The sequence below is a fragment of the Pseudorca crassidens genome, chromosome 11 (assembly GCF_039906515.1).
Source record: "Pseudorca crassidens isolate mPseCra1 chromosome 11, mPseCra1.hap1, whole genome shotgun sequence".
NCBI classification, from domain to species: Eukaryota; Metazoa; Chordata; class Mammalia; order Artiodactyla; family Delphinidae; genus Pseudorca; species Pseudorca crassidens.
The window spans coordinates 14579523-14602270 of record NC_090306.1 but is presented as its reverse complement, the minus strand read 5'-3'; the positions used below and the strand labels follow the sequence as shown (position 1 = coordinate 14602270).

The following is a 22748-nucleotide window of genomic DNA, read 5'->3' as shown; positions in this document are numbered from 1 at the left end:
CCCAACCTTAGCCACTGGGGACAGACACCAAAAACAACAGGAACTACGAACCTGCAGCCTGCCGAAAGGTGACCCCAAACACAGTAAGATAAGGAAAATGAGAAGACAGAAAAACACACAGCAGATGAAGGAGCAAGATAAAAACCCACCAGACCTAACAAATGAAGGGGAAATTGGCAGTGTACCTGAAAAAGAATTCAGAATAATGATAGTAAAGATGATCCAAAATCTTGGAAATAGAATAGACAAAATGCAAGAAACATTTAACAAGGACCTAGAAGAACTAAAGATGAAACAAACAATGATGAACAACACAATAAATGAAATTAAAAATACTCTAGATGGGATCAATAGAATAACTGAGGCAGAAGAACGGATAAGTGACCTGGAAGATAAAATAGTGGAAATAACTACTGCAGAGCAGAATAAAGAAAAAAGAATGAAAAGAACTGAGGACAGTCTCAGAGACCTCTGGGACAACATCCAACGCACCAACATTCGAATTATAGGGGTTCCAGAAGAAGAAGAGAAAAAGAAAGGAACTGAGAAAATATTTGAAGAGATTATAGTTGAAAACTTCCCTAATATGGGAAAGGAAATAGTTAATCAAGTCCGGGAAGCACAGAGAGTCCCATACAGGAAAAATCCAAGGAGAAATATGCCAAGACACATATTAATCAAACTGTCAAAAATTAAATACAAAGAAAACATATTAAAAGCAGCAAGGGAAAAACAACAAATAACACACAAGGGAATCCCCATAAGGTTAACAGCTGATCTTTCAGCAGAAACTCTGCAAGCCAGAAGGGACTGGCAGGACATATTTAAAGTGATGAAGGAGAAAAACCTGCAACCAAGATTACTCTACCCAGCAAGGATCTCATTCAGATTTGATGAAGAAATTAAAACCGTTACAGACAATCAAAAGCTGAGAGAGTTCAGCTGAGAGAGTTCAGCACCACTAAACAAGCTTTACAGCAAATGCTAAAGGAACTTCTCTAGGCAAGAAACACAAGAGAAGGAAAAGACCTACAAAAACGAACCCAAAACAATTAAGAAAATGGGAATAGGAACATACAAATCGATAATTACCTTAAATGTAAATGGACTAAATGCTCCCACCAAAAGACACAGATTGGCTGAATGGATACAAAAACAAGACCCATATATTTGCTGTCTACAAGAGACCCACTTCAGACCTAGAGACACATACAGACTGAAAGTGAGGGGATGGAAAAAGATATTTCATGCAAATGGAAACCAAAAGAAAGCTGGAGTAGCAATTCTCATATCAGACAAAATAGACTTTAAAATAAAGACTATTAGAAGAGAGAAAGAAGGACACTACATTATGATCAAGGGATCAATCCAAGAAGATATAACAATTGTAAATATTTATGCACCCAACATAGGAGCACCTCAATACATAAGGCAAATACTAACAGCCATAAAAGGGGAAATCAACAGTAACACATTCATAGTAGGGGACTTTAACACCCCACTTTCACCAATGGACAGATCATCCAAAATGAAAATAAAAAGGAAACACAAGCTTTAAATGATACATTAAAAAAGATGGACTTAATTGATATTTATAGGACATTCCATCCAAAACCAACAGAATACACATTTTTCTCAAGTGCTCATGGAACATTCTCCAGGATAGATCATATCTTGGGTCACAAATCAAGCCTTGGTAAATTTAAGAAAACTGAAATTGTATCAAGTATCTTTCCGACCACAATGCTATGAGAGTAGATGTCAATTACAGGAAAAGATCTGTAAAAAATACAAACACATGTAGGCTAAACAATACTTACTTAATAAGGAAGTGATCACTGAATAAATCAAAGAGGAAATCAAAAAATACCTAGAAACAAATGACAATGGAGACACGACGACCCAAAATCTATGGGATGCAACAAAAGCAGGTCTAAGAGGGAAGTTTATAGCAATACAATCCTACCTTAGGAAACAGGAAACATCTCGAATAAACAACCTAACCTTGCACCTAAAGCAATTAGAGAAAGAAGAACAAAAAAACCCCAAAGTTAGCAGAAGGAAAGAAATCATGAAGATCAGATCAGAAATAAATGAAAAAGAAATGAAGGAAACAACAGCAAAGATCAGTGAAACTAAAAGCTGGTTCTTTGAGAAGATAAACAAAATTGATAAACCATTGGCCAGACTCATCAAGAAAAAAAGGGAGAAGACTCAAATCAATAGAATTAGAAATGTAAAAGGAGAAGTAACAACTGACACTATAGAAATACAAAAGGTCATGAGAGATTACTACAAGCAACTCTATGCCAATAAAATGGACAACCTGGAAGAAATGGACAAATTCTTAGAAATGCACAACCTTCCAAGACTGAACTAGGAAGAAATAGAAAATATGAACAGACCAATCACAAGCACTGAAATTGAAACTGTGATTAAAAATCTTCCAACAAACAAAAGCCCAGGACCAGATGGCTTCACAGGCAAATTCTATCAAACATTTAGAGAACAGCTAACACCTATCCTTCTCAAACTCTTCCAAAGTATAGCAGAGGGAGGAACACTCCCAAACTCATTCTACGAGGCCACCATCACCCTGATACCAAAACCAGACAAAGATGTCACAAAGAAAGAAAACTACAGGCCAATATCACTGATGAACATAGATGCAAAAATCCTCAACAAACTACTAGCAAACAGAATCCAACAGCACATTAAACGGGTCATACACCATGATCAAGTGGGGTTTATTCCAGGAATGCAAGGATTCTTCAATATATGCAAATCAATCAACGTGATACACCATATTAACAAATTGAAGGAGAAAAACCATATGATCATCTCAATAGATGCAGAGAACGCTTTTGACAAAATTCAACACCCATTTATGATAAAAGCCCTGCAGAATGTAGGCATAGAGGGAACTTTCCTCAACATAATAAAGGCCATATATGACAAACCCACAGCCAACATCGTCCTCAATGGTGAAAAACTGAAAGCATTTCCACTAAGATCAGGAACAAGACAAGGTTGCCCACTCTCACCACTTTTTATTCAATATAGTTTTGGAAGTTTTAGCCACAGCAATCAGAGAAGAAAAGGAAATAAAAGAAATCCAATTTGGAAAAGAAGAAGTAAAGCTGTCACTGTTTGCAGATGACATAATACTTTACATAGAGAATCCTAAAGATGCTACCAGAAAACTACTAGAGCTAATCAGTGAATTTGGTAAAGTAGCAGGATACAAAATTAATGCACAGAAATCTCTGGCATTCCTATACACTAATGATGAAAAATGTGAAAGTGAAATCAAGAAAACACTCCCATTTACCATTGCAACAAAAAGAATAAAATATCTAGGAATAAACCTACCCAAGGAGACAAAAGACCTGTATGCAGAAAATTATAAGACACTGATGAAAAAAATTAAAGATGATACAAATAGATGGAGATATATACCATGTTCTTGGATTGGAAGAATCAACATTGTGAAAATGACTATACTACCCAAAGCAATCTACAGATTCAATGCAATCCCTATTAAACTACCACTGGCATTTTTCACAGAACTAGAACAAAAAATTTCACAATTTGTATGGAGACACAAAAGACCCCGAATAGCCAAAGCAATCTTGAGAACGAAAAACGGAGCTGGAGGAATCAGGCTACCTGACTTCAGACTGTACTACAAAGCTACAGTAATCAAGACAGTATGGTACTGGCACAAAAACAGAAAGATAGATCAATGGAACAGGATAGAAAGCCCAGAGATAAACCCAAGCACATATGGTCACCTTATCTTTAATAAAGGAGGCAGGCATGTTCAGTGGAGAAAGGACAGCCACTTCAATAAGTGGTGCTGGGAAAACTGGACAGCTACATGTAAAAGTATGAGATTAGATCACTCCCTAACACCATACACAAAAATAATCTCAAAATGGGTTAAAGACCTAAATGTAAGGCCAGACACTATCAAACTCTTACAGGAAAACATAGGCAGAACACTCTATGACATAAATTATAGCAAGATCCTTTTTGACCCCCCTCCTAGAGAAATGGAAATAAAAACAAAAGTAAACAAATGGGACCTAATGAAACTTCAAAGCTTTTGCACAGCAAAGGAAACCATAAACAAGACCAAAAGACAACCCTCAGAATGGGAGAAAGTATTTGCAAATGAAGCAACTGACAAAGGATTAATCTCCAAAATTTATAAGCAGCTCATGCAGCTGAATAACAAAAAAACAAGCAACCCAATCCAAAAATGGGCAGAAGACCTAAACAGACACTTCTCCAAAGAAGATATACAGACTGCCAACAAACACATGAAAGAATGCTCAACATCATTAATCATTAGAGAAATGCAAATCAAAACTACAATGAGATATCATCTCACACCAGTCAGAATGGCCATCATCAAAAAATCTAGAAACAGTGAATGCTGGAGAGGGTGTGGAGAAAAGGGAACACTCTTGCACTGCCGGTGGGAATGTAAATTGATACAGCCACTGTGGAGAACAGTATGGAGGTTCCTTAATAAACTCCAAATAGAACTACCATATGACCCAGCAATCCCACTACTGGGCATATACCCTGAAAAAACCATAATTCAAAAAGAGTCATGTACCAAAATGTTCGTTGCAGGTCTATTTACAATAGCCCGGAGACACCTAAGTGTCCATAATCGGATGAATGGATAAAGAAGGTGTGGCACATATATACAATGGAATATTACTCAGCCATAAAAAGAAACGAAATTGAGCTATTTGTAATGAGGTGGATAGACCTAGAGCCTGTCATACAGAGTGAAGTAAGTCAGAAAGAGAGAGACAAATACTGTATGCTAACACATATATATGGAATTTAAGGAAAAAAATGGCATGAAGTACCTAGGGGTAAGACAGGAATAAAGACACAGACCTACTAGAGAATGGACTTGAGGATATGGGGAGGGGGAAGGGTAAGCTGTGACAAAGCAAGAGAGAGGCATGGACATATATACACTACCAAACGTAAGGTAGATAGCTAGTGGGAAGCAGCCGCATAGCACAAGGAGATCAGCTCGGTGCTCTGTGACCACCTGGAGGGGTGGGATAGGGAGTGTGGGAGGGAGGGAGACGCAAAAGGGAAGAGATATGGGAACATATGTATATGTATAACTGATTCACTTTGTTTTAAAGTAGAAACTAACACACCATTGTAAAGCAATTATACTCCAATGAATGTAGCAAAAAAAAAAAAAAATGATGGGGAAGGTGGAACAGGAGTCAAGTGATCTAGGCAGAGAAAATTGAATCTGTGAGGTACTGAGGATCTTGTCTTAGTTGAAAAATTGGAAAAAGATAGGAATCAAGATGGGGAAGGACCTGATATTAGACTGGAAAGGGAAATTGGTGGGTGCCAGATTTTGCTGAGATGCATCAGGAGGATTTTGGTCTTCTTCCAAAGAGCTGGGCAAGCTACATAATTTGTGGGGGTCAGTGAAATAAAAATGCAAAATGAAGGGGTTTCCCTGGTGGCACAGTGGTTGAGAGTCCACCTGCCGATGCAGGGGACAAGGGTTCGTGACCCGGTCCGGGAAGGTCCCACATGCCGCAGAGCGGCTGGGCCCCTGAGCCATGGCCGCTGAGCCTGTGCGTCTGGAGCCTGTGCTCTGCAACGGAAAAGGCCACAACAGTGAGAGGCCCGCGTACCGCAAAAAAAAAAAAAAAAAAAAAAGGAAAATGAAAATTCAGAGCCCTTTTTACAGAAATTGTTAAGAATTTCAGTACAGTGACAGCAGGATTGTTCTAAGCACTGTGCTTTGTATGACTGCATAGGTTACAAGCCCATGATGTTGCCCTTGCCTAAAGGCAATGAGAAGCCAAGGAAAAGTGTTAAGTAGAGGAGAGAAGTGATTGGCTGGCACGTGAAAAAGATAAATTCTTCTGTTGTTCTACCGTGGCACGTTTAGTTAGTGAGTAAAGGCAAAGGAATATGAATATCTCCCAGATGCAGGACTATAAATGATTTCTAATATGATCTTTATAAGTCATGTGCCTAGATACATAGGTGTCCAGAATCCACTCTCAATTCATTAGCTGTGGTAGTAAAATGGTAAAGTCTGGGATTTTTGCTTAAGGTCATCCTATTTAAACCATTATTTAAATACACTTGAATAACTTTATCCTCTACTCATTTAACAACATAAGCTCAAAGTTTCAACTAGTTGACAAGAATTATGCTTAGAATAATATTGTGCTTCTTGTTTAGAATCAACTGATATTCTGTGACAAAAGTATTAACATTAAGAATTCAGAAGTATGAAAGAGGAAATAATTTAAAGCATACAAGAAGGAACAACTTCCTGCTAATCCTTGTTTGTTGTAATGATTTGCATATCCTGCTTAGAAGGTGTGTTCTGTTGTTTTAAGATAACAAGCTGTATTTCATAGGCAGCCTGTATTTAAAAATATTGAGAATCAAATCTTTTGCTCATTAACAGTGACGAAACAAATCCTGAGTATTGTATGATGTAGTAAGATATAAGCAAACCAGAAAAAAAAGAATTCTCAAGCAACCATTTTAGTTTTTACAATAAGAATCCTAAATTTTTTGTGTGTATGTATTTTAAAACACCTTATAATAATCACCAAATTTAAAAACTTGATAGTGATCCACAGTTTACTTTTTGAAACACAGAGAAAGAATTTTCTTTAAGGCCTTTAATGACAAAATAGAGGCCAATCTAGTAGCTTTTTCTTAAAGTTTGACACCTCTAGAAATTGGCAACTTTATTATTATTGGGTTTTTTAATCTGTTTAATGCAAGTTTATAAATATTGATTGTGAAAATCTCCCCAGCTAATACTATATTTTTTAAAAAGATATTTGTTGTATAATTTGTAAATTATGACAATAAAAATATTTTATATTGTGGGCATTATTCTTCTTTAGATACATGCTATAAAATGTAAGAAATTACCTTACTTAATATTGTTTATGTTATATATTGATATATATATATATGTTATATATATATATGTTATATATTGAACATATATATATGTTATATATTGACTATATAAAGCATCTTAGAGAGTAACGTTACATGAGTAAAATGTGGGGAATAAAAGTGGTACAATTCTCATATATTAAATTAGGATTTGTTAGTATAGAGCAATGCATAGTAGGGAAGTGAGTCCTTGATTTAAAGTTACTCTCAGTCTAACAGGAGAAACAAGGCAGACACAAAAATAAATATGTAACAATAAATAGTCACACTATAAGACCTGACCTGGCTGTACAGAACTGTTGTTCTGTATGAGGGTTAAATATCTAGGATGTCAGATACAGGCAGAGGTAATGAGCAGATGGGCCTAATCTTAAAGGCAGAGAATTGGAAGGTGGATGTGGATAAAACTCAGACAGGGAGCTGCAAAGGAAAGGGGGGTAAGCTCTAGAAAATTATGGGTTTGCAAATCTTATATGAGATAAAAACCAGTATCAGTATTAGATGGCCACTGGCAATGGAATTATATTACGAATGCTTAAGATTGATAGGACATTCTAATATTTTAACGGCTGAGATGCTCTTGGCTTCACATAAGAGAAAACTAGAGATAACTTAAGCAAAAATGGAGATGAACAAATGGGTAAAGACCCATCCCCAAGCATGTAATTAAACCTAGGCCTCTCAAAAAAATAAGTAATATTTTAAACTGTCAAAAAAAAAAAAGATTGACGGGACATTCAAAAAGAGTCTCTGCCAATCTAGGTGAGATGATGATAGAAAAATTAATTAGAATTAACATACATATGGCAGAGAATAGGGTGAATAATTGTGCTGGTCTAGTTTGGGATCCTGGTAATAAAAGAAGACTTCATGAGGGAGCTGGAATAATTATTGAGCTTTAAAAGATAAGAGTGAAACTGCTAGATAACTCATGATCATTATTATTGCCTAATATTTATTTTTGTTGCTTCCAAATATGTTGAGTAAATTGTAAGACTTACCTGCAGGGGAAAACAGGACTTCTGCCTCTGAAATGCAATTCCATCTCAATGCACAATTAATTGAAATGAGTTAATAGTGTGACACCATGTAGTTATTATAATTGGACAAATATATCTGGGTTTAATTTAACTTGATAGACATAGTCTAAGGAGTTAAAAAGCTTTCGAAGTGGTTAGAAAAGACTCTTAAGGCCTTATTCTTAAAAAGAGATTTTAATTTGAAAAATAAAAAATTATAGTTATGATTTTTGTACAATTATATTGAAACAATAATTGTACATAGAAATAATGATAAAATTACTTGCCTAGGTCCACAGGTGATGATTCTTCCATTGTTTGTTCCACAGGCTCAGAGAGGAAAAAACTAAGTACACAATCACTCTGAAAAATAAGGCAAAATAAAATATTTTTTCATATCTTACATTTATTTATTGTTCCTATTCCCTAGTATTTAAAAATGTTGACCCTAATATATAATGTTTATAGATACCTGTTTTATTTATAGATATATCTATATTTACAGATTCCATAAATAGAAAAAATATACTAGGAAGTTTATTAAGTCAATGCTATAATTTTACACCAAGTTAAACTTAACTTTCATGAGATTAGATATCTGGTTATTTGATATTTCTTTAAGAGGCTCAGGTGTGCTCTGCTTTTAGAGCTCACCATATGTTTATATTCTTGAACTTTACAATTATGCATGAATCTCACACCTCCTTTTTCTAGAAAATGTGTACCATTGGACAAAACTTTTGAAGAAAAATTACTCTCAGTAGGACACAGGTACTCAGTGAAAACTCATTACTCCTCAAGGTTCAATTCTAGAAATGCTCACTAATTACTGACTACACCAATGCCATAGAGGAATGTTAGGGGATATTTAGAAACAGAAAGATGCAAAAGGTGACCCCTCTCTTTAGAACACAATCTAGTGGAGGAAACAGATTGTATTGAATGCTTTAATAGAAATTCTAGTTCCGTTTAATTTTAGAACAAATAAGTGAGTGTGCTTCTCTTTTAAACTGAGATTGTCACAAACAAACTGACATTTAACCTGGGCTCCAAATAAATGGGCTAACTGGTGAATCAGAATAACTTTTCCTTAGTGACACTGACACACATTTTGTTTTAAGCCATTATATGACCAAAGCAGCCCTTCCTATATTATTATCTGAAGGGCACCACTAAATAATTGATTATTTCTTTTGACTATCATAAGTTGATGCCATAGTACCTGCAAAGCTGCCTGACATTCTACCCAGTTAGCCTTCATTCTGTGCAATGGCTCTTTAAAACCTCTTCCAGAAAGTTACACTTCCAACTCTGACTCCTTCTTTGCTGATGATTTTGTCTCCACTCTAGAGAAAATAAAAGGCAGATGGAAACTCCTATATTTCCTGCTACAAAATCTACAGCTGCACAAAGCCACTTTTTCTCTTTTTTTCCTGCTACACGGGAAGAAGTGTCTCTCTTCTCATCTATTATAAGTTGAATTCTACCCTCTGAAAATTTATATGTTGAAGTCCTAACCCACAGTAGCTCAGAATGTGATCTTATTCGGAAATAGAGTAATCGCAGATGTAATTAGTTAAATTAGGTTAAGGTCATATTGGTGGAGGGTGGACCTCTAATCCAATATAAAAAGGGAAAATTTAGACACATTCATGTAGCAAAGATGATGTGAAGAGACATAAGGAAGAAATGGCCATCTACCATCTATAAGACATGGACAGAGGCCTGAAATAGACTCTTCTTCACAGCAGTCAGAAGGAACCAACCCTGTCGACACCTTGATTTCAGACTTCCACCTTCCAGAACTGTGAGACAATGCATTTCTGTTGTTTACATCACCCAGTTTGTGGTACTTTGCTATGGCAGCCCTAACAAACTAAGACATCATCCAATGCTGATCACGTCTTTCTGTGTCCTAGATTCTATTCCTTCCTCCTCAAGAACCTTGTAGAATATCCCAATCTATACTTTAGTGTCTTTTTCTTCCTCCGTTCCTCCCTCCCTCTTTCTCTTTCTTTCCTTCCTTCCTTCTTTCTTTCTCCCTCCCTTCCTTCTTTTTCTTTCTTCCTTCCTTCCTTCCTTTCTTTCTTTCTTTTCTTTTATTTTTCTTCCTCCCTTCCTTCCTCCCTCCATCCCTCCCTCCAATATCAAGTGTGGCCAACTCTCTCCATTTTAACAACAAACAGATGAGTCAAACCACACAAAGTACACTCACACAAAAATAATGTCTTGTCACTAGTGCTCCTTTCAAGTCCTATTATTTTTCTCCTCTTTGACACAAACTTATGGGAAGAGTTGTCAGCACTCACACTGGTTCCTCTTCTTCAACTTCCACTCCCTTTATGATCTATCACACTCAGGTTTCTGTCATTAATCGTCCTCTGAAAATGCTCTTACCATCATTTCTCTTTTTTAAGGTCATTTTTTCCCCTAAATCCAATGGAGATTTTCTTGGCCCTTATATAACTACTCCATTTTTAGTGAAAAACTCTTTCACCTGCTTTCTTGATAGCAAGTTCTCCCAGTTTTTCTTCGATTTGTCCTGCCATCTCTTCTTAGACATTTTTCAGGCTCCTTTTCCTTTTGCTTATAACTTAAATTCTAGCGTCCCTCACTTCTAGGCCCATCTCTCTCATTACTCTAACACATTCTTTCCCTGTGATGTTATCCCTTTTGGTGGCTTCTATAATGATGCACAAATCTAGACCTTTATCTCAGATCTATCTCTTGAGTCTCAGCCCTCTACATCAAAATGTCTTTTTATTGGCTTCCTTGACTAAAGATAATTAAAACCCCCAAACTACACACATTTTCTTTCCCCTCGATTTGCTACTTCTTCCTGTATCCAGGCTCAAAATAAGGTATATCGTTTTGGACTCTCCATTCTCCCTATCCCACACAAAAAGTTAAATGATAAGTCCTATTAATTTCACCTCCTAAATACCTCACTTATCCATTTCTTCCCTCCAGGTATACTGTCGTCTTCCTTGTTCTAGTATCATCACTTCTCACCTAAGTTACAGCAAGTGTTCCCGACTCTTTTCTTGCTACCCTTTCATCCAGTCTATTCATCACACAATTGCCAAACTGATCTTTCAAAATAAAAATCTAATAATTAACTGTTTAAAACCCAGAAGTGACTCCCCATTGCTCTTAAGCAAAAAGATCAACTGCTTAACAAGGCTTGTAAGACCTTTCTTGAATGGGATCTTGCTCATTTCCCTATCTTCATCTCTCACCATTTCTCTTCTAGTATATTAACTATACTGAATTATATTTCCTCAAGTGTGTCATGCTCTCTTATCTCTGTTTTTCTACATGCTCCTTTCTCCATCCTTTCCACCTCTATCCACCCATTTGCCCAAGTTTTATCACATTCTCTCTTCTCTACTCTTTTAGCCTAGTCAGTGAGATATCAAGAGCAGAGATCATTTATTCACTCATATTTAATATAGTATTTTTACTCAGTAACTATTTATTAACAGAAACTGAGATCTGTATTCAGATATAGAATACATTGGTCTTCTAATGCAAATATTTTTATCTGTGTAGCAGTTTTATGCATCATTGTAAACTAGTTAATTAGCAATTTTTATCTCTACATATTGATCTCTTGTGAACTTGTATAATAATCTATCCTCAAGAAATATATCCGTCTTCAGGAAGCTGACCAAATCAAGTTTTTTAGTTTGAAAGTCTGAAATCAAATTTCAGAATTTGTTGAAGGGAATTTGACCTTCTTTGGCTTTTGACAACCAGTCAATTATTATTCTCTGGCAATGTTTTGACCTCACCTCCTAATGGTTATTACACTTCAAGAGTAGGCAGAATATCTTCCCAATTCGTGTCTGAAATGTCACCAATAGCTAATTATTCCCTTGTATTTACACTGTCATATCCTTGAAACCTACATTTGTAATTCCAGGTGTGGGTGACATGCTGAATACTAATTTCTTAATGTAGCAATATTGTTTTCATTCTTGAGGAAAAGCATGATCCAGTGTCAATGGAAGGGAGAAATCAATAAAAATGATTAAGAAGATAAAAAAAGTAGTATTGCTTGATTTCAAAATAATCAAATTTTCTCCTCAGATTTGGTTTTACTTATGTACATGTATCCCACAGCTTTTTAGCACATTGCACTACTGGATAGTTTGGAGAATTATAGAAATGTTAGTGCTACAGTTGCTTTCACTGATAACCTGAACCAGTGTTTTCAGTTGGGTTTGTACTGACCACCAAGCAGTGTGGCTATATTTAGTTGTGTAGGTTGTATACTGAGCAACTCTAGGGGTGCCATTTTTACATTGACTATAGATATAATCCTAGTCTGCAGGGCTTTCCATATGTAGAGCTGCCAGATATAACAAATAAAAACAGATGATGCCCATGCAATATTTACAATATACTTACACTAAAAATATTTATCTCAAATTCAAAGTTAACTCGGCAGCCTGCATTTTATCAAGCTATCTGACAATCTGAGATGCTTAAAGATTTATGGGCACACTTTTGGTTGTCTCAATGACTGGAGGGTACAGTTGGCAATTAATGAGCAAGGCCACTTATCTTAAATATTCTGAAATACCAACAATATTCTCCCATTATTAAGAATGTTGTTTTTCTGGGGACTTCCCTGGTGGTCCAGTGGCTTGCACTCCCAATGCAGGGGGCCTGGGTTCGATCCCTGGTCAGGGAACTAGATCCTACATGCTGCAACTAAGACCTGGCACAGCCAAATAAGTAAATAATAAAAAAAAGAATGTTGCTTTTCTGTTTAATTCTTCAAGTGGTAATAGTTTTCTGGAGGACAAGCTCTGAATTTAACTACTTCATTCTAGAAATGAGAAAACTGAATACCAGATGGCATAAGTGGTTGACTGATTGAGATTAGTATAAAAAAAAGAATGTAGAGTAAATCAGTAAGCCCAGGCCCACCTGTGTTACCACTGCCAATGACCTATAGATGTGAAGAATACATATGGGGATAGGTGGGAGATGTGCCTAGAGAGAGTTTCGTAGGAGTCCTAGAGCATGCTGGTCTTCTGCACAAGCTTAAAGCTACTGGGACCTATTGATGAATTTTAAACAGAAAAACATCATGATCAGATATTTCTTAGAAAGTTGACAGTGCAGCATTGTGGAGGAAAGAGAAAACAGCAGTCAGCCTTGGAGAATGTCATCAGCAAAGCTCCTTATAAGCTCAACTTACTATATTCTCTGAACAGTCCCTTCTGCTTTCCTTTTAAGTTTCTGAAATGGTAGTAATGCTGTCTCACATTCCCTTTATAACCCTGGTCCTGGGGATGGGGTAGGTATCCTCCTTGCATCTCCTTGATCTTCCAATCTCCACACTTTCTTCCCATATAAAAATGCCCTGCTTTGAATATCCATGTCTACTGACTATACAGCCCCCTCCCTCTTGTTGTTGCACTTGTCTACTGATCTCTAGGTCACTGGCCTTCATTCCTACAACATTTTAAACCCTGGAACACTGTCATTTTCTCCAATAATACTTGTCATAATTCACACTTATTTTAACATTGACACAAAGCATCCTTCTTTATGGTAGATTCTTTGTTTTTAACTCATCTCATCCAATAATCTTGTTCTGCATCTTACTCCATCACTCACTCTTGTTCTCTTGATCTTATCTGGATCAGTGACTGAAGTTCTTCCATTGTCTTGATTTCTAGCTTCTGAGTCTACAACCACCCGCTCCCTCCTTTTCAGCTCTTTTCCTCTAGTTATGTAACTCGAACAATCTGTTGACCTTTTCACTGACCCTAACTCCTCTCATTATTATCATATCCCTCCTTGGCCAATATGGATCTCACGGTCAATACTTATAATAACTCTCTCGTATACTCTTTTTAACTCTTTTGACCCTTTCTCCCGTTATTCTATTATTCACTTGGCAAAAAACAAAAATGAAAACAGAACAACTCTGGTTACTCTCTGCCAACTCTGCAACTGTAACAGGTGTGCTGAATGTTGCTGGAGAAAAGCACTCAACCGTGCTTACTGATCTTACTTTCACCTCATGCCCACTACCCACAAATTGGTGCTCAATTTTCTGGCAATTTTTCACATCACTACACCATTTATTCTTCCATTCACCTATAGGACTATTTAATACCCTAGCCTCACTCCTCAAAATGCCAACATGCTTTTCCCCTCTTTCAATCTGTTCAAGGCTCTTTTTTTATTGGCTGCACTGTACGGGCTTGAGGGATCTCAGTTCCCTGACCAGGGTTTGAACCCAGGCCATGGCAATGGAAGGGAATCTTAACCACTAGGTCACCAGGAACTCCTATGGCTGTCTTCTTGTTTACAGAAAAAACAGAAGCAGAAAAGAATTTCTATAAGCGCTCAATATCTATCATCTTACCTTACCTCTGCCATTTCGTCCACTACATAGGAGGACTGCCTGTGCTTTAATTTGAGACTGATTTGGGCACTAGATCACATGCTCTCTTCTCTAGTCAAGATCATCGCTCTGGTATATGGCTAATTGCAACACCAATTTTTGCTTCTTCAGTGGATTTTCCTACCAGCATACACGTATGCTATAATTCATTTCAGTAAACAAAATTCTTGACTTACATTTCCCTGCACACTGTTTTTTTCCTATTCATCTTTAGTAAAGATTCTGCAAGGATTGTTTTCCACTTTCTATCCCAAATTTCTCTCTTCACATTCTCTTTTGAACCCATTCTAATAAGGTTTTTGTTCCCAGCACTCTCATCAAACTGTTTTTGTTAAATTCACCAATGATATCCATTCTGCTAAATCCAGTGGTCAATTCTCAATTTTTGACCCATTAGTAGCATTTGAAACAGCTTGTCATTCCTTCTTCTTTGAAATAATTTCTTGTCTTGGATTTCAGGCACCATGTTCTTTTTTTTTTAAATTAATTACCTCCACGAGTCATTTATTTATTTGGCTGCACCACATGGCATGCAGGATCTTAGTTCCCCGACCAGGGATTGAACCTGTGCCCCCTGCAGTGAAGCGTGGAGTCGTAACCACTGGACCAACAGGGAATTCCCAGGCACCATATTCTTTTGGTTTCCAACAGATTGCTCTTCCTCAGTCTATTTTGTTGATTCTCTTCCATCTTCTCAAACTTTAAAGTTGGTGTGCTGCATGGTCTCGTATTCAGACCTCTTCTCTTTTATATTTACATTTTCACCCTAAGTAACATCCAGTCTCATGGCAATGAAAACCAGTTATTAATTGAAACTCCAATATTTATATTTCCAGCCTCTCTTTTCCCCTCAACTCAAGACATTCAACTTTCCACTTGACATCTCTACTTAGAAGTCTCCCAGGCAACTCAAACTTAATATTTTGATCCAAGCTCCTGAAAAACCCTCATTCCGCACTGCTCTTACTACAGTTTTCTCCATCCATCACAGCAAACATTCAACCAATGCAAGCTTGTATGGCCATAAAGGTGGGTTGATGGCCTGCACTTATCCTGATTAATCAGTTCCTGTGCCCTAACAGTTGTTAAATATTTGGAACATCCCTCCTATGTAAAACATTATATATTTGGTGAATAAATTAATACATGGTTGGTATTTGTCTTAAGGACTCTGAAGTTATTGGACTTTGATATCAATGATCCATGTAAACACATTAGGTTATATTAAACACTCTATGAGGTTATACATATACATTTTTTTGCTTGAGTAGATGTTTATCTAACTAATATAGGATTTTTAGTGTCTAATAATGTGTTCTTAAATTAGAAATTCAGTCAATAAAGAGCAAACTTGAAGCCAAGTGAGAAATTTTAAATCAAAATCTGCATCAGCTTATATTTTAAATTCAGAGCTCACATTAATATTTTGTTTACCAATTATATTATTAAGTCATTGGTAATTTAAAATCATTGATTTTTGAGACAGTTGATCAATTCAGAGTTGCTCAAAACCTAAGTGTTTTTCCAGTATCCTATGAACATATTCTTATTCTCAAAGACTACAGAGAGTTAAAGTCCTTGCAAAGATCAGAAGTGATGCAATATAACACAGAGATCAATTTTTCCTGTCTTTAAAATAACACATTAAGAATTCCCATTTATTAACAGACCAGCCAACATCTAGAACTGACTGCAAGATTTAGTTTCAGTGAGTTAAAACAATAAGCTAAATCTCTCTCAAACTCCATGAAGCACCGTAAAAATGTGAATTTAAAAATGAATTCCCATAAGCATTTTAAATCAAAGTTGAACAGTAATTGTATTTTATTGCTTTTTTCATAAAGCAGCTTGTCATAATGTCCAGTCTTTAATGTAGTTCAACCCACTGTATTTGTATTGGAGTTACATGCAAGAATGATACTATGAAAAACAGTGAACTTTTAAAGAATCTTTTATAATTCTGGTTCTCAAATGTCATCAGCATTTTACCAGACTTTGAAAAATAATCTTGGTTTTACTGATGATACACATATAACATTTATCCTGCCTGCATCGTAATCTCAGCCAGCTCCAAATAGGAAAAGAGCAATGTACTGACAAATGTAGTAATTAACATCTGGGTTTAGCAAGCAGGGAACAAGAAACATATGTTCATTATTAAGGTAGGATTTACCCTTTTGTTTATTTTGACATTTGATTTCTGCTTAAAAAAATAATATTGCTTAAGCCATGATAGCATTCCTTATTTTAAGGGACCTCTAGAAATGAGCAACAATACTGAGAAGAGCCAAAAATCACAATGAATACATGGCTTTAAAAAGTTTTAAAGCAACTGCTGTTTGTATGTCTCAGCTAAACTCAAATGTGGGTACACATTTCTCACATTTCTTTAGGTACTGCAATCATTTGCTATAACTTTTATTACATATTTATATTGCCCTTTATAAAGATCTTAATTTAGTTTGCAACACAATTCAACTAAAACAGAGTAAAATTTTAAAAAGCAAAAGGAATTCCTGTTATCACAGCTTGTGGAATGAAACTACAAACACTTCAAGAAAAAAAGAAGTTTCAATGAGTTTGGGAGAAGGGAGTCAAGCTAAACAAACAAAAACCAGGCAGATATAGGACTAGGATGTCTAAACTGGTGCTTGCAACCTCATTAGAAGAGATATTAAAATAGTGTATAATTGTAGTCCTCATTTATATCTGTTTTCTTTTATCAACCAATTTGTGTGTGGGGATGAAAGGGGAGGGAAGAGAGATGAGGAGAAGAGAGAGAAGGTCTCAGGGATTTACAGTCATCCCTCTATTTGGGCTGTGCTTGTGCTTTTAGATGAAACCCCCAGAGAAATCTCTCTCACCTAACTTAACTCCGATACCTGAAACTGGACTATAAACAGACTCTTCATCTCATTTCCTTGACCAAAAGCTAGACTGCTTACAATTGAGTATGCCCCAGAAGGGTATATAATATTTGATTTTAGTAAGGTAAGGTTGTTCAATTTCATATTCAAGCTGCATCTTCTACTTTCTTTTCTCCCCCTTTTCCACTCACTGCTATGTATTATATATGTTCGTGTCTGTATTCATCACCATATTATAAACTCACTGAAAGTAAAGTGTATATTGCATTACTTTCATCTTTCCAATTTGTTCTCTGCAACTAATTTAAAGCTTTTAATCTAGAGTGTTATACATAGTAAGTGATCAGTAAAAATTTTAAAATTGTTACAAAGTTATATACAGTGATATAAAATATTTTTTAAAAGTTACAAATAAATGGATCACATAACTAAAAAAGAATGTGAGTTTTAATGTATAGACATAATAGGATTATTTGTCTTTCCTATACTGTCATATGACAAGCAGCTATGGAAGAAGAAAAGTGTTTTTATAAGGATTTTTCTAGGGTCAGAGATGAGGATTAACCTATCATAGGAGTATTCAGCACAAATATAATAAATTTACTTTAAATCTTTTATTTTATTAGAAGAGGAAAAAAACTTATGTGTGTTTAAAAATTTCCTCTAAGTTGTTCATATCATTTAAAATAATTACAATATTTTGTAAATACAATACATACCTGGTTTTATAGATTTTACTGTTTATAGACATAACTCTGTTAAAACATATGAGAGAACAGAAGAACTTCATCAATAATACAAAATTTAAAAAAAACTCAAAATAATGTGAATTATTTTGGTATTATTTATGTGATTTTTAGGCCAATAAAGTTTTATTCAGTTGATCTTAAAATACGTTTTTATTCCTTGAATATAAACAAACTGAATCAGGGAAGCATCCACCAGGATATGGAGACAAAACTTTCACTGTGGTCAATCCATTTGAAGATAACTGAAAACTGATGACATTATGCATCAAGGAGAACCAGGGTGATTAGTCAGGTCACATTATTAAGGCTAGTCAGCATCTGCTTATGTCCCTGTCAAATTATTACTGTTCAATCACTGTGTCATATGTATAGTGAGTATTGTATCAAGACCCATAAAGTTCCTTAGGAAGAAAGGAAAGAAAAACCCAATGTGTGAAGTTGTGAAAGTCTTTATGAAGCCACTGAAACACATCAACATAGAATACTGACAGAGATTGTAATCTTCTCAGAGCAGTGTACATATGCGATTCAGCTTCTGAATTTCGAGAAGAGAATTATCCAAACCTGGCTGTGTATTGGAATCACTTTTGTTCTTAAAAAACAACACATACAAGGGAATCCCCATAAGATTAACAGTGGATCTTTCAGCACAAGCTCTGTAAGCTAAAAGGGAGTGGCAGGACATATCTAAAGTGATGAAAGGGAAAAACCTACAACAAAGATTACTCTACCCAACAAGGATCTCATTCAGATTCAACGGAGAAATTAAAACCTTTACAGAAAAGCAAAAGGTAAGAGAACTCAGCACCACCAAACGAGCTTTACAACAAATGTTAAAAGAACTTCTCTAGGCAGGAAACACAAGAAAAGGAAAAAACCTACAAAAAACAAGCCCCAAACAATTAAGAAAATGGTAATAGGAACATACATATAGATAATTACCTCAAAAGTAAATGGATTAAATGCTCCAACCAAAAGACACAGACTGGCTGAAAGGATACAAAACAAGACCCATATATATGTTGTCTACAAGAAACCTACTTCAGACCTAGGGACAAATACAGAATGAAAGTGAGGGGATGGAAATAGATATTCCACACAGATGGAAATCAAAAGAAAGCTGAGGTAGTAATTCTCATATCAGACAAAACAGACTTTAAAATAAAGACTATTACAAGAGACAAAGAGAACACTACATAGTCATCAAGGGATCAATCCAAGAAGAAGATATAACAATTGTAAATATTTATGCACCCAACATAGGAGCACCTCAATACATAAGGCAAATGCTAACAGCTATAAAAAGGGAAATTGACAGTAGCACACTACTAGCAGGGGACTTTAACACCCCACTTTCAACAATGGACAGATCATCCAAAATAAAAATAAATAAGGAAACACAAGCTTTAAATGACACATTAAACAAGATGGATTTAATTGATATTCATAGGACATTCCATCCAAAAACAGCAGATTACACTTTCTTCTCAAGTGCTCGTGGAACATTCTCCAGGATAGAACATATCTTGGGTCACAAATCAAGCCTTGGTAAATTTATGAAAATTGAAATCATACTAAGTATCTTTTACAACCACAATGCTATGAGACTATATATCAATTACAGGAAAAAAAAGTGTAAAAAATACAAACACACGGAGGTTAAACAATACACTACTAAATAACCAAGAGATCACTGAAGAAATCAAAGAGGAAATCAAAAAATACCTAGAAACAAATGACAATGAAAAACAATGACCCAAAACCTTTGGGGGGCAGCAAAAGCAGTTCTAAGAGGAAAGTTTATAGCAATATAATCCTACCTCAAGAAACAAGAAAAATCTCAAGTAAACAACCTAACCTTACACCTAAAGCAATTAGAGAAATAAGAACAAACAAAACCCAAAGTTAGCAGAAGGAGAGAAATCATAATGATAAAATCAGAAATAAGTGAAAAAGAAATGAAGGAAATGATAACAAAGATCAATAAAACTAAAAGCTGGTTCTTTGAGAAGATAAACAAAATTGATAAACCATTAGCCAACTCATCAAGAAAAAAATGGAGAAGACTCAAATCAACAGAATTAGGAATGAAAAAGGAGAAGTAACGACTGACATTGCAGAAATACAAAGGATCATGAGAGATTACTACAGGCAACTCTATGTCAATAAAATGGACAACCTGGAAGAAATGGACAAACTCTTAGAAAAGCACAACCTTCCGAGACTGAACTAGGAAGAAATAGAAAATATGAACAGACCAATCACAAGCACTGAAATTGAAAGTGTGATTAAAAATCTTCCAACAAACAAAAGTCCAGGACCAGATGGCTTCACAGGCAAATTCTATCAAACATTTAGAGAACAGCTAACACCTATCCTTCTCAAACTCTTCCAAAATATAGCAGAGGGAGGAACACTCCTAAATTCATTCTACGAGGCCACCATCACCGTGACACCAAAACCAGAAAAAGATGTCACAAAAAAAGAAAATTACAGGCCAATATCCCTGATGAATTTAGACGCAAAAATCTTCAACAAAATACTAGCAAACAGAATCCAAGAGCACATTAAAAGGATCATACGCCATGATCAAGTGGGGTTTATCTCAGAAATGCAAGGATTCTTCAACATACACAAAACAATCAACGTGATACACCATATTAACAAATTGAAGGATAAAAACCATATGATCATCTCAATAGATGCAGAAAGAGCTTTCAACAGAATTCAATAGCGATTTATGATAAAAACTCTCCAGAAAGTGGGCATAGAGGGAACCTTCCTCAACATAATAAAAGCCATATATGACAAACTCACAGCCAACATTGTTCTCAGTGGTGAAAAACTGAAGCCATTTCCTCTAAGATCAGGAACAAGACAAAGTTGCCCACTCTCACCACTATTATACAACATAGTTTTGGAAGTTTTGGCCACAGCAATCAGAGAAGAAAAAGAAATAAAAGGAATCCAAATCGGAAAAGAAGAAGTAAAACTGTCACTGTTTGCAGATGACAGGATACTATACATAGAGAATCCTAAAGATGCTACCAGAAAACTACCAGAGCTAATCAATGTATTTGGTAAAGTAACAGGATACAAGATTAATGCACAGAAATCTCTTGCATTCCTATACACTAAAGATGAAAAATATGAAAGAGAAATTAAGGAAACACTCCCATTTACCACTGCAACAAAAAGAATAAAATACCTAGGAATAAACTTACCTAAGGAGACAAAAGACCCGTATGCAGAAAACTGTAAAACACTAATGAAAGAAATTAAAGATTTTACAAATAGATGGAGAGATATACTATTTTCTTGGATTGGAAGAATCCAAGAAACAGATTTTACAAACAGATGGAGAGATACAGTATTTTCTTGGAAAGAAATTAAAGATTTTACAAACAGATGGAGAGATATACTATTTTCTTGGATTGGAAGAATGAACATTGTGAAAATGACTAAACTACCCAAAGCAATCTACAGATTCAATGCAATCCCTATCAAACAACCAATGGCATTTTTCACAGAACTAGAACAATAAATTTTACAATTTGTATGGAAACACAAAAGACCCCGAATAGCCAAAGCAATCTTGAGAAAGGAAAACGGAGCTGGAGGAATCAGGCTACCTGACTTCAGACTATATTACAAAGCTACAGTAATCAAGACAGTATAGTACTGGCACAAAAACAGAAATATAGATCAATGGAACAGGATAGAAAGCCCAGAGATAAACCCACATACATATGGTCACCTTATCTTTGATAAAGGAGGCAAGAATATACAATAGAGAAAAGACAGCCTCTTCAATAAGTGGTGCTATTAAAACTGGACAGCTACTTGTAAAAGAATGAAATTAGAACACTCCCTAACACCATACACAAAAATAAACTCAAAATGGATTAAAACCTTAAATGTAAGGCCAGGCACTGTAAAACTCTTAGAGGAAAACAGGCAGAACACTCTATGACATAAATCACAGCAAGATCCTTTTTGACCCACCTCCTACAGAAATGGAAATAAAACCAAAAATAAACATGTGGGACCAAATGACACTTAAAATCTTTTGAACAGCAAAGGAAACCATATACAAGACAAAAAGACAACCCTCAGAATGGGAGAAAATATTTGCAAATGAAGCAACTAACAAGGGATTAATCTCCAAAATATACAAGCAGCTCATGCAGCTCAATATCAAAAAAACAAACAACCCAATCCGATAATGGGTAGACACCTAAACAGACATTTCTCCAAAGAAGAGACACAGATTGCCAACAAACATATGAAAGGGTGCTCAACATCACTAATCATTAGAGAGATTCAAATCAAAACTACAATGAGGTATCACCTCACACCGATCAGAATGGCCATCGTCAAAAAATCTACAGACAATAAATGCTGGAGAGAGTGTGGAGAAAAGGGAAACCTCTTGCACTGTTGGTGGGAATGTAAATTGATACAGCCCCAATGGAGAACAGTTGGAGGTTCCTTAAAAAACTAAAAATAGAACTACCATACGACCCAGCAATCCCACCACTGGGCATATACCCTGAGAAAACCATAATTCAAAAAGAGTCATGTACCACAATGTTCATTGCAGCCCTATTTACAATAGCCAGGACATTGAAGCAACCTAAGTGTCCACTGATAGATGAATGGATAAAGAAGATGTGGCACATATATACAA

General features: G+C 35.7%; 1 protein-coding gene across 4 annotated transcripts in view; it reads right to left on the bottom strand.

Moving 5' to 3' along the window:
• Positions 1–22748, bottom strand: part of PIK3C2G (phosphatidylinositol-4-phosphate 3-kinase catalytic subunit type 2 gamma) — a 328047-nt gene that overhangs the window by 55726 nt on the left and 249573 nt on the right. For all 4 annotated transcript variants that reach the window (XM_067695808.1, XM_067695810.1, XM_067695811.1 and 1 more), the window contains one exon: positions 8300–8375. In XM_067695808.1, the coding sequence (XP_067551909.1) occupies positions 8300–8375 (76 nt within the window). The remainder of the gene's footprint in view (positions 1–8299; positions 8376–22748) is intronic.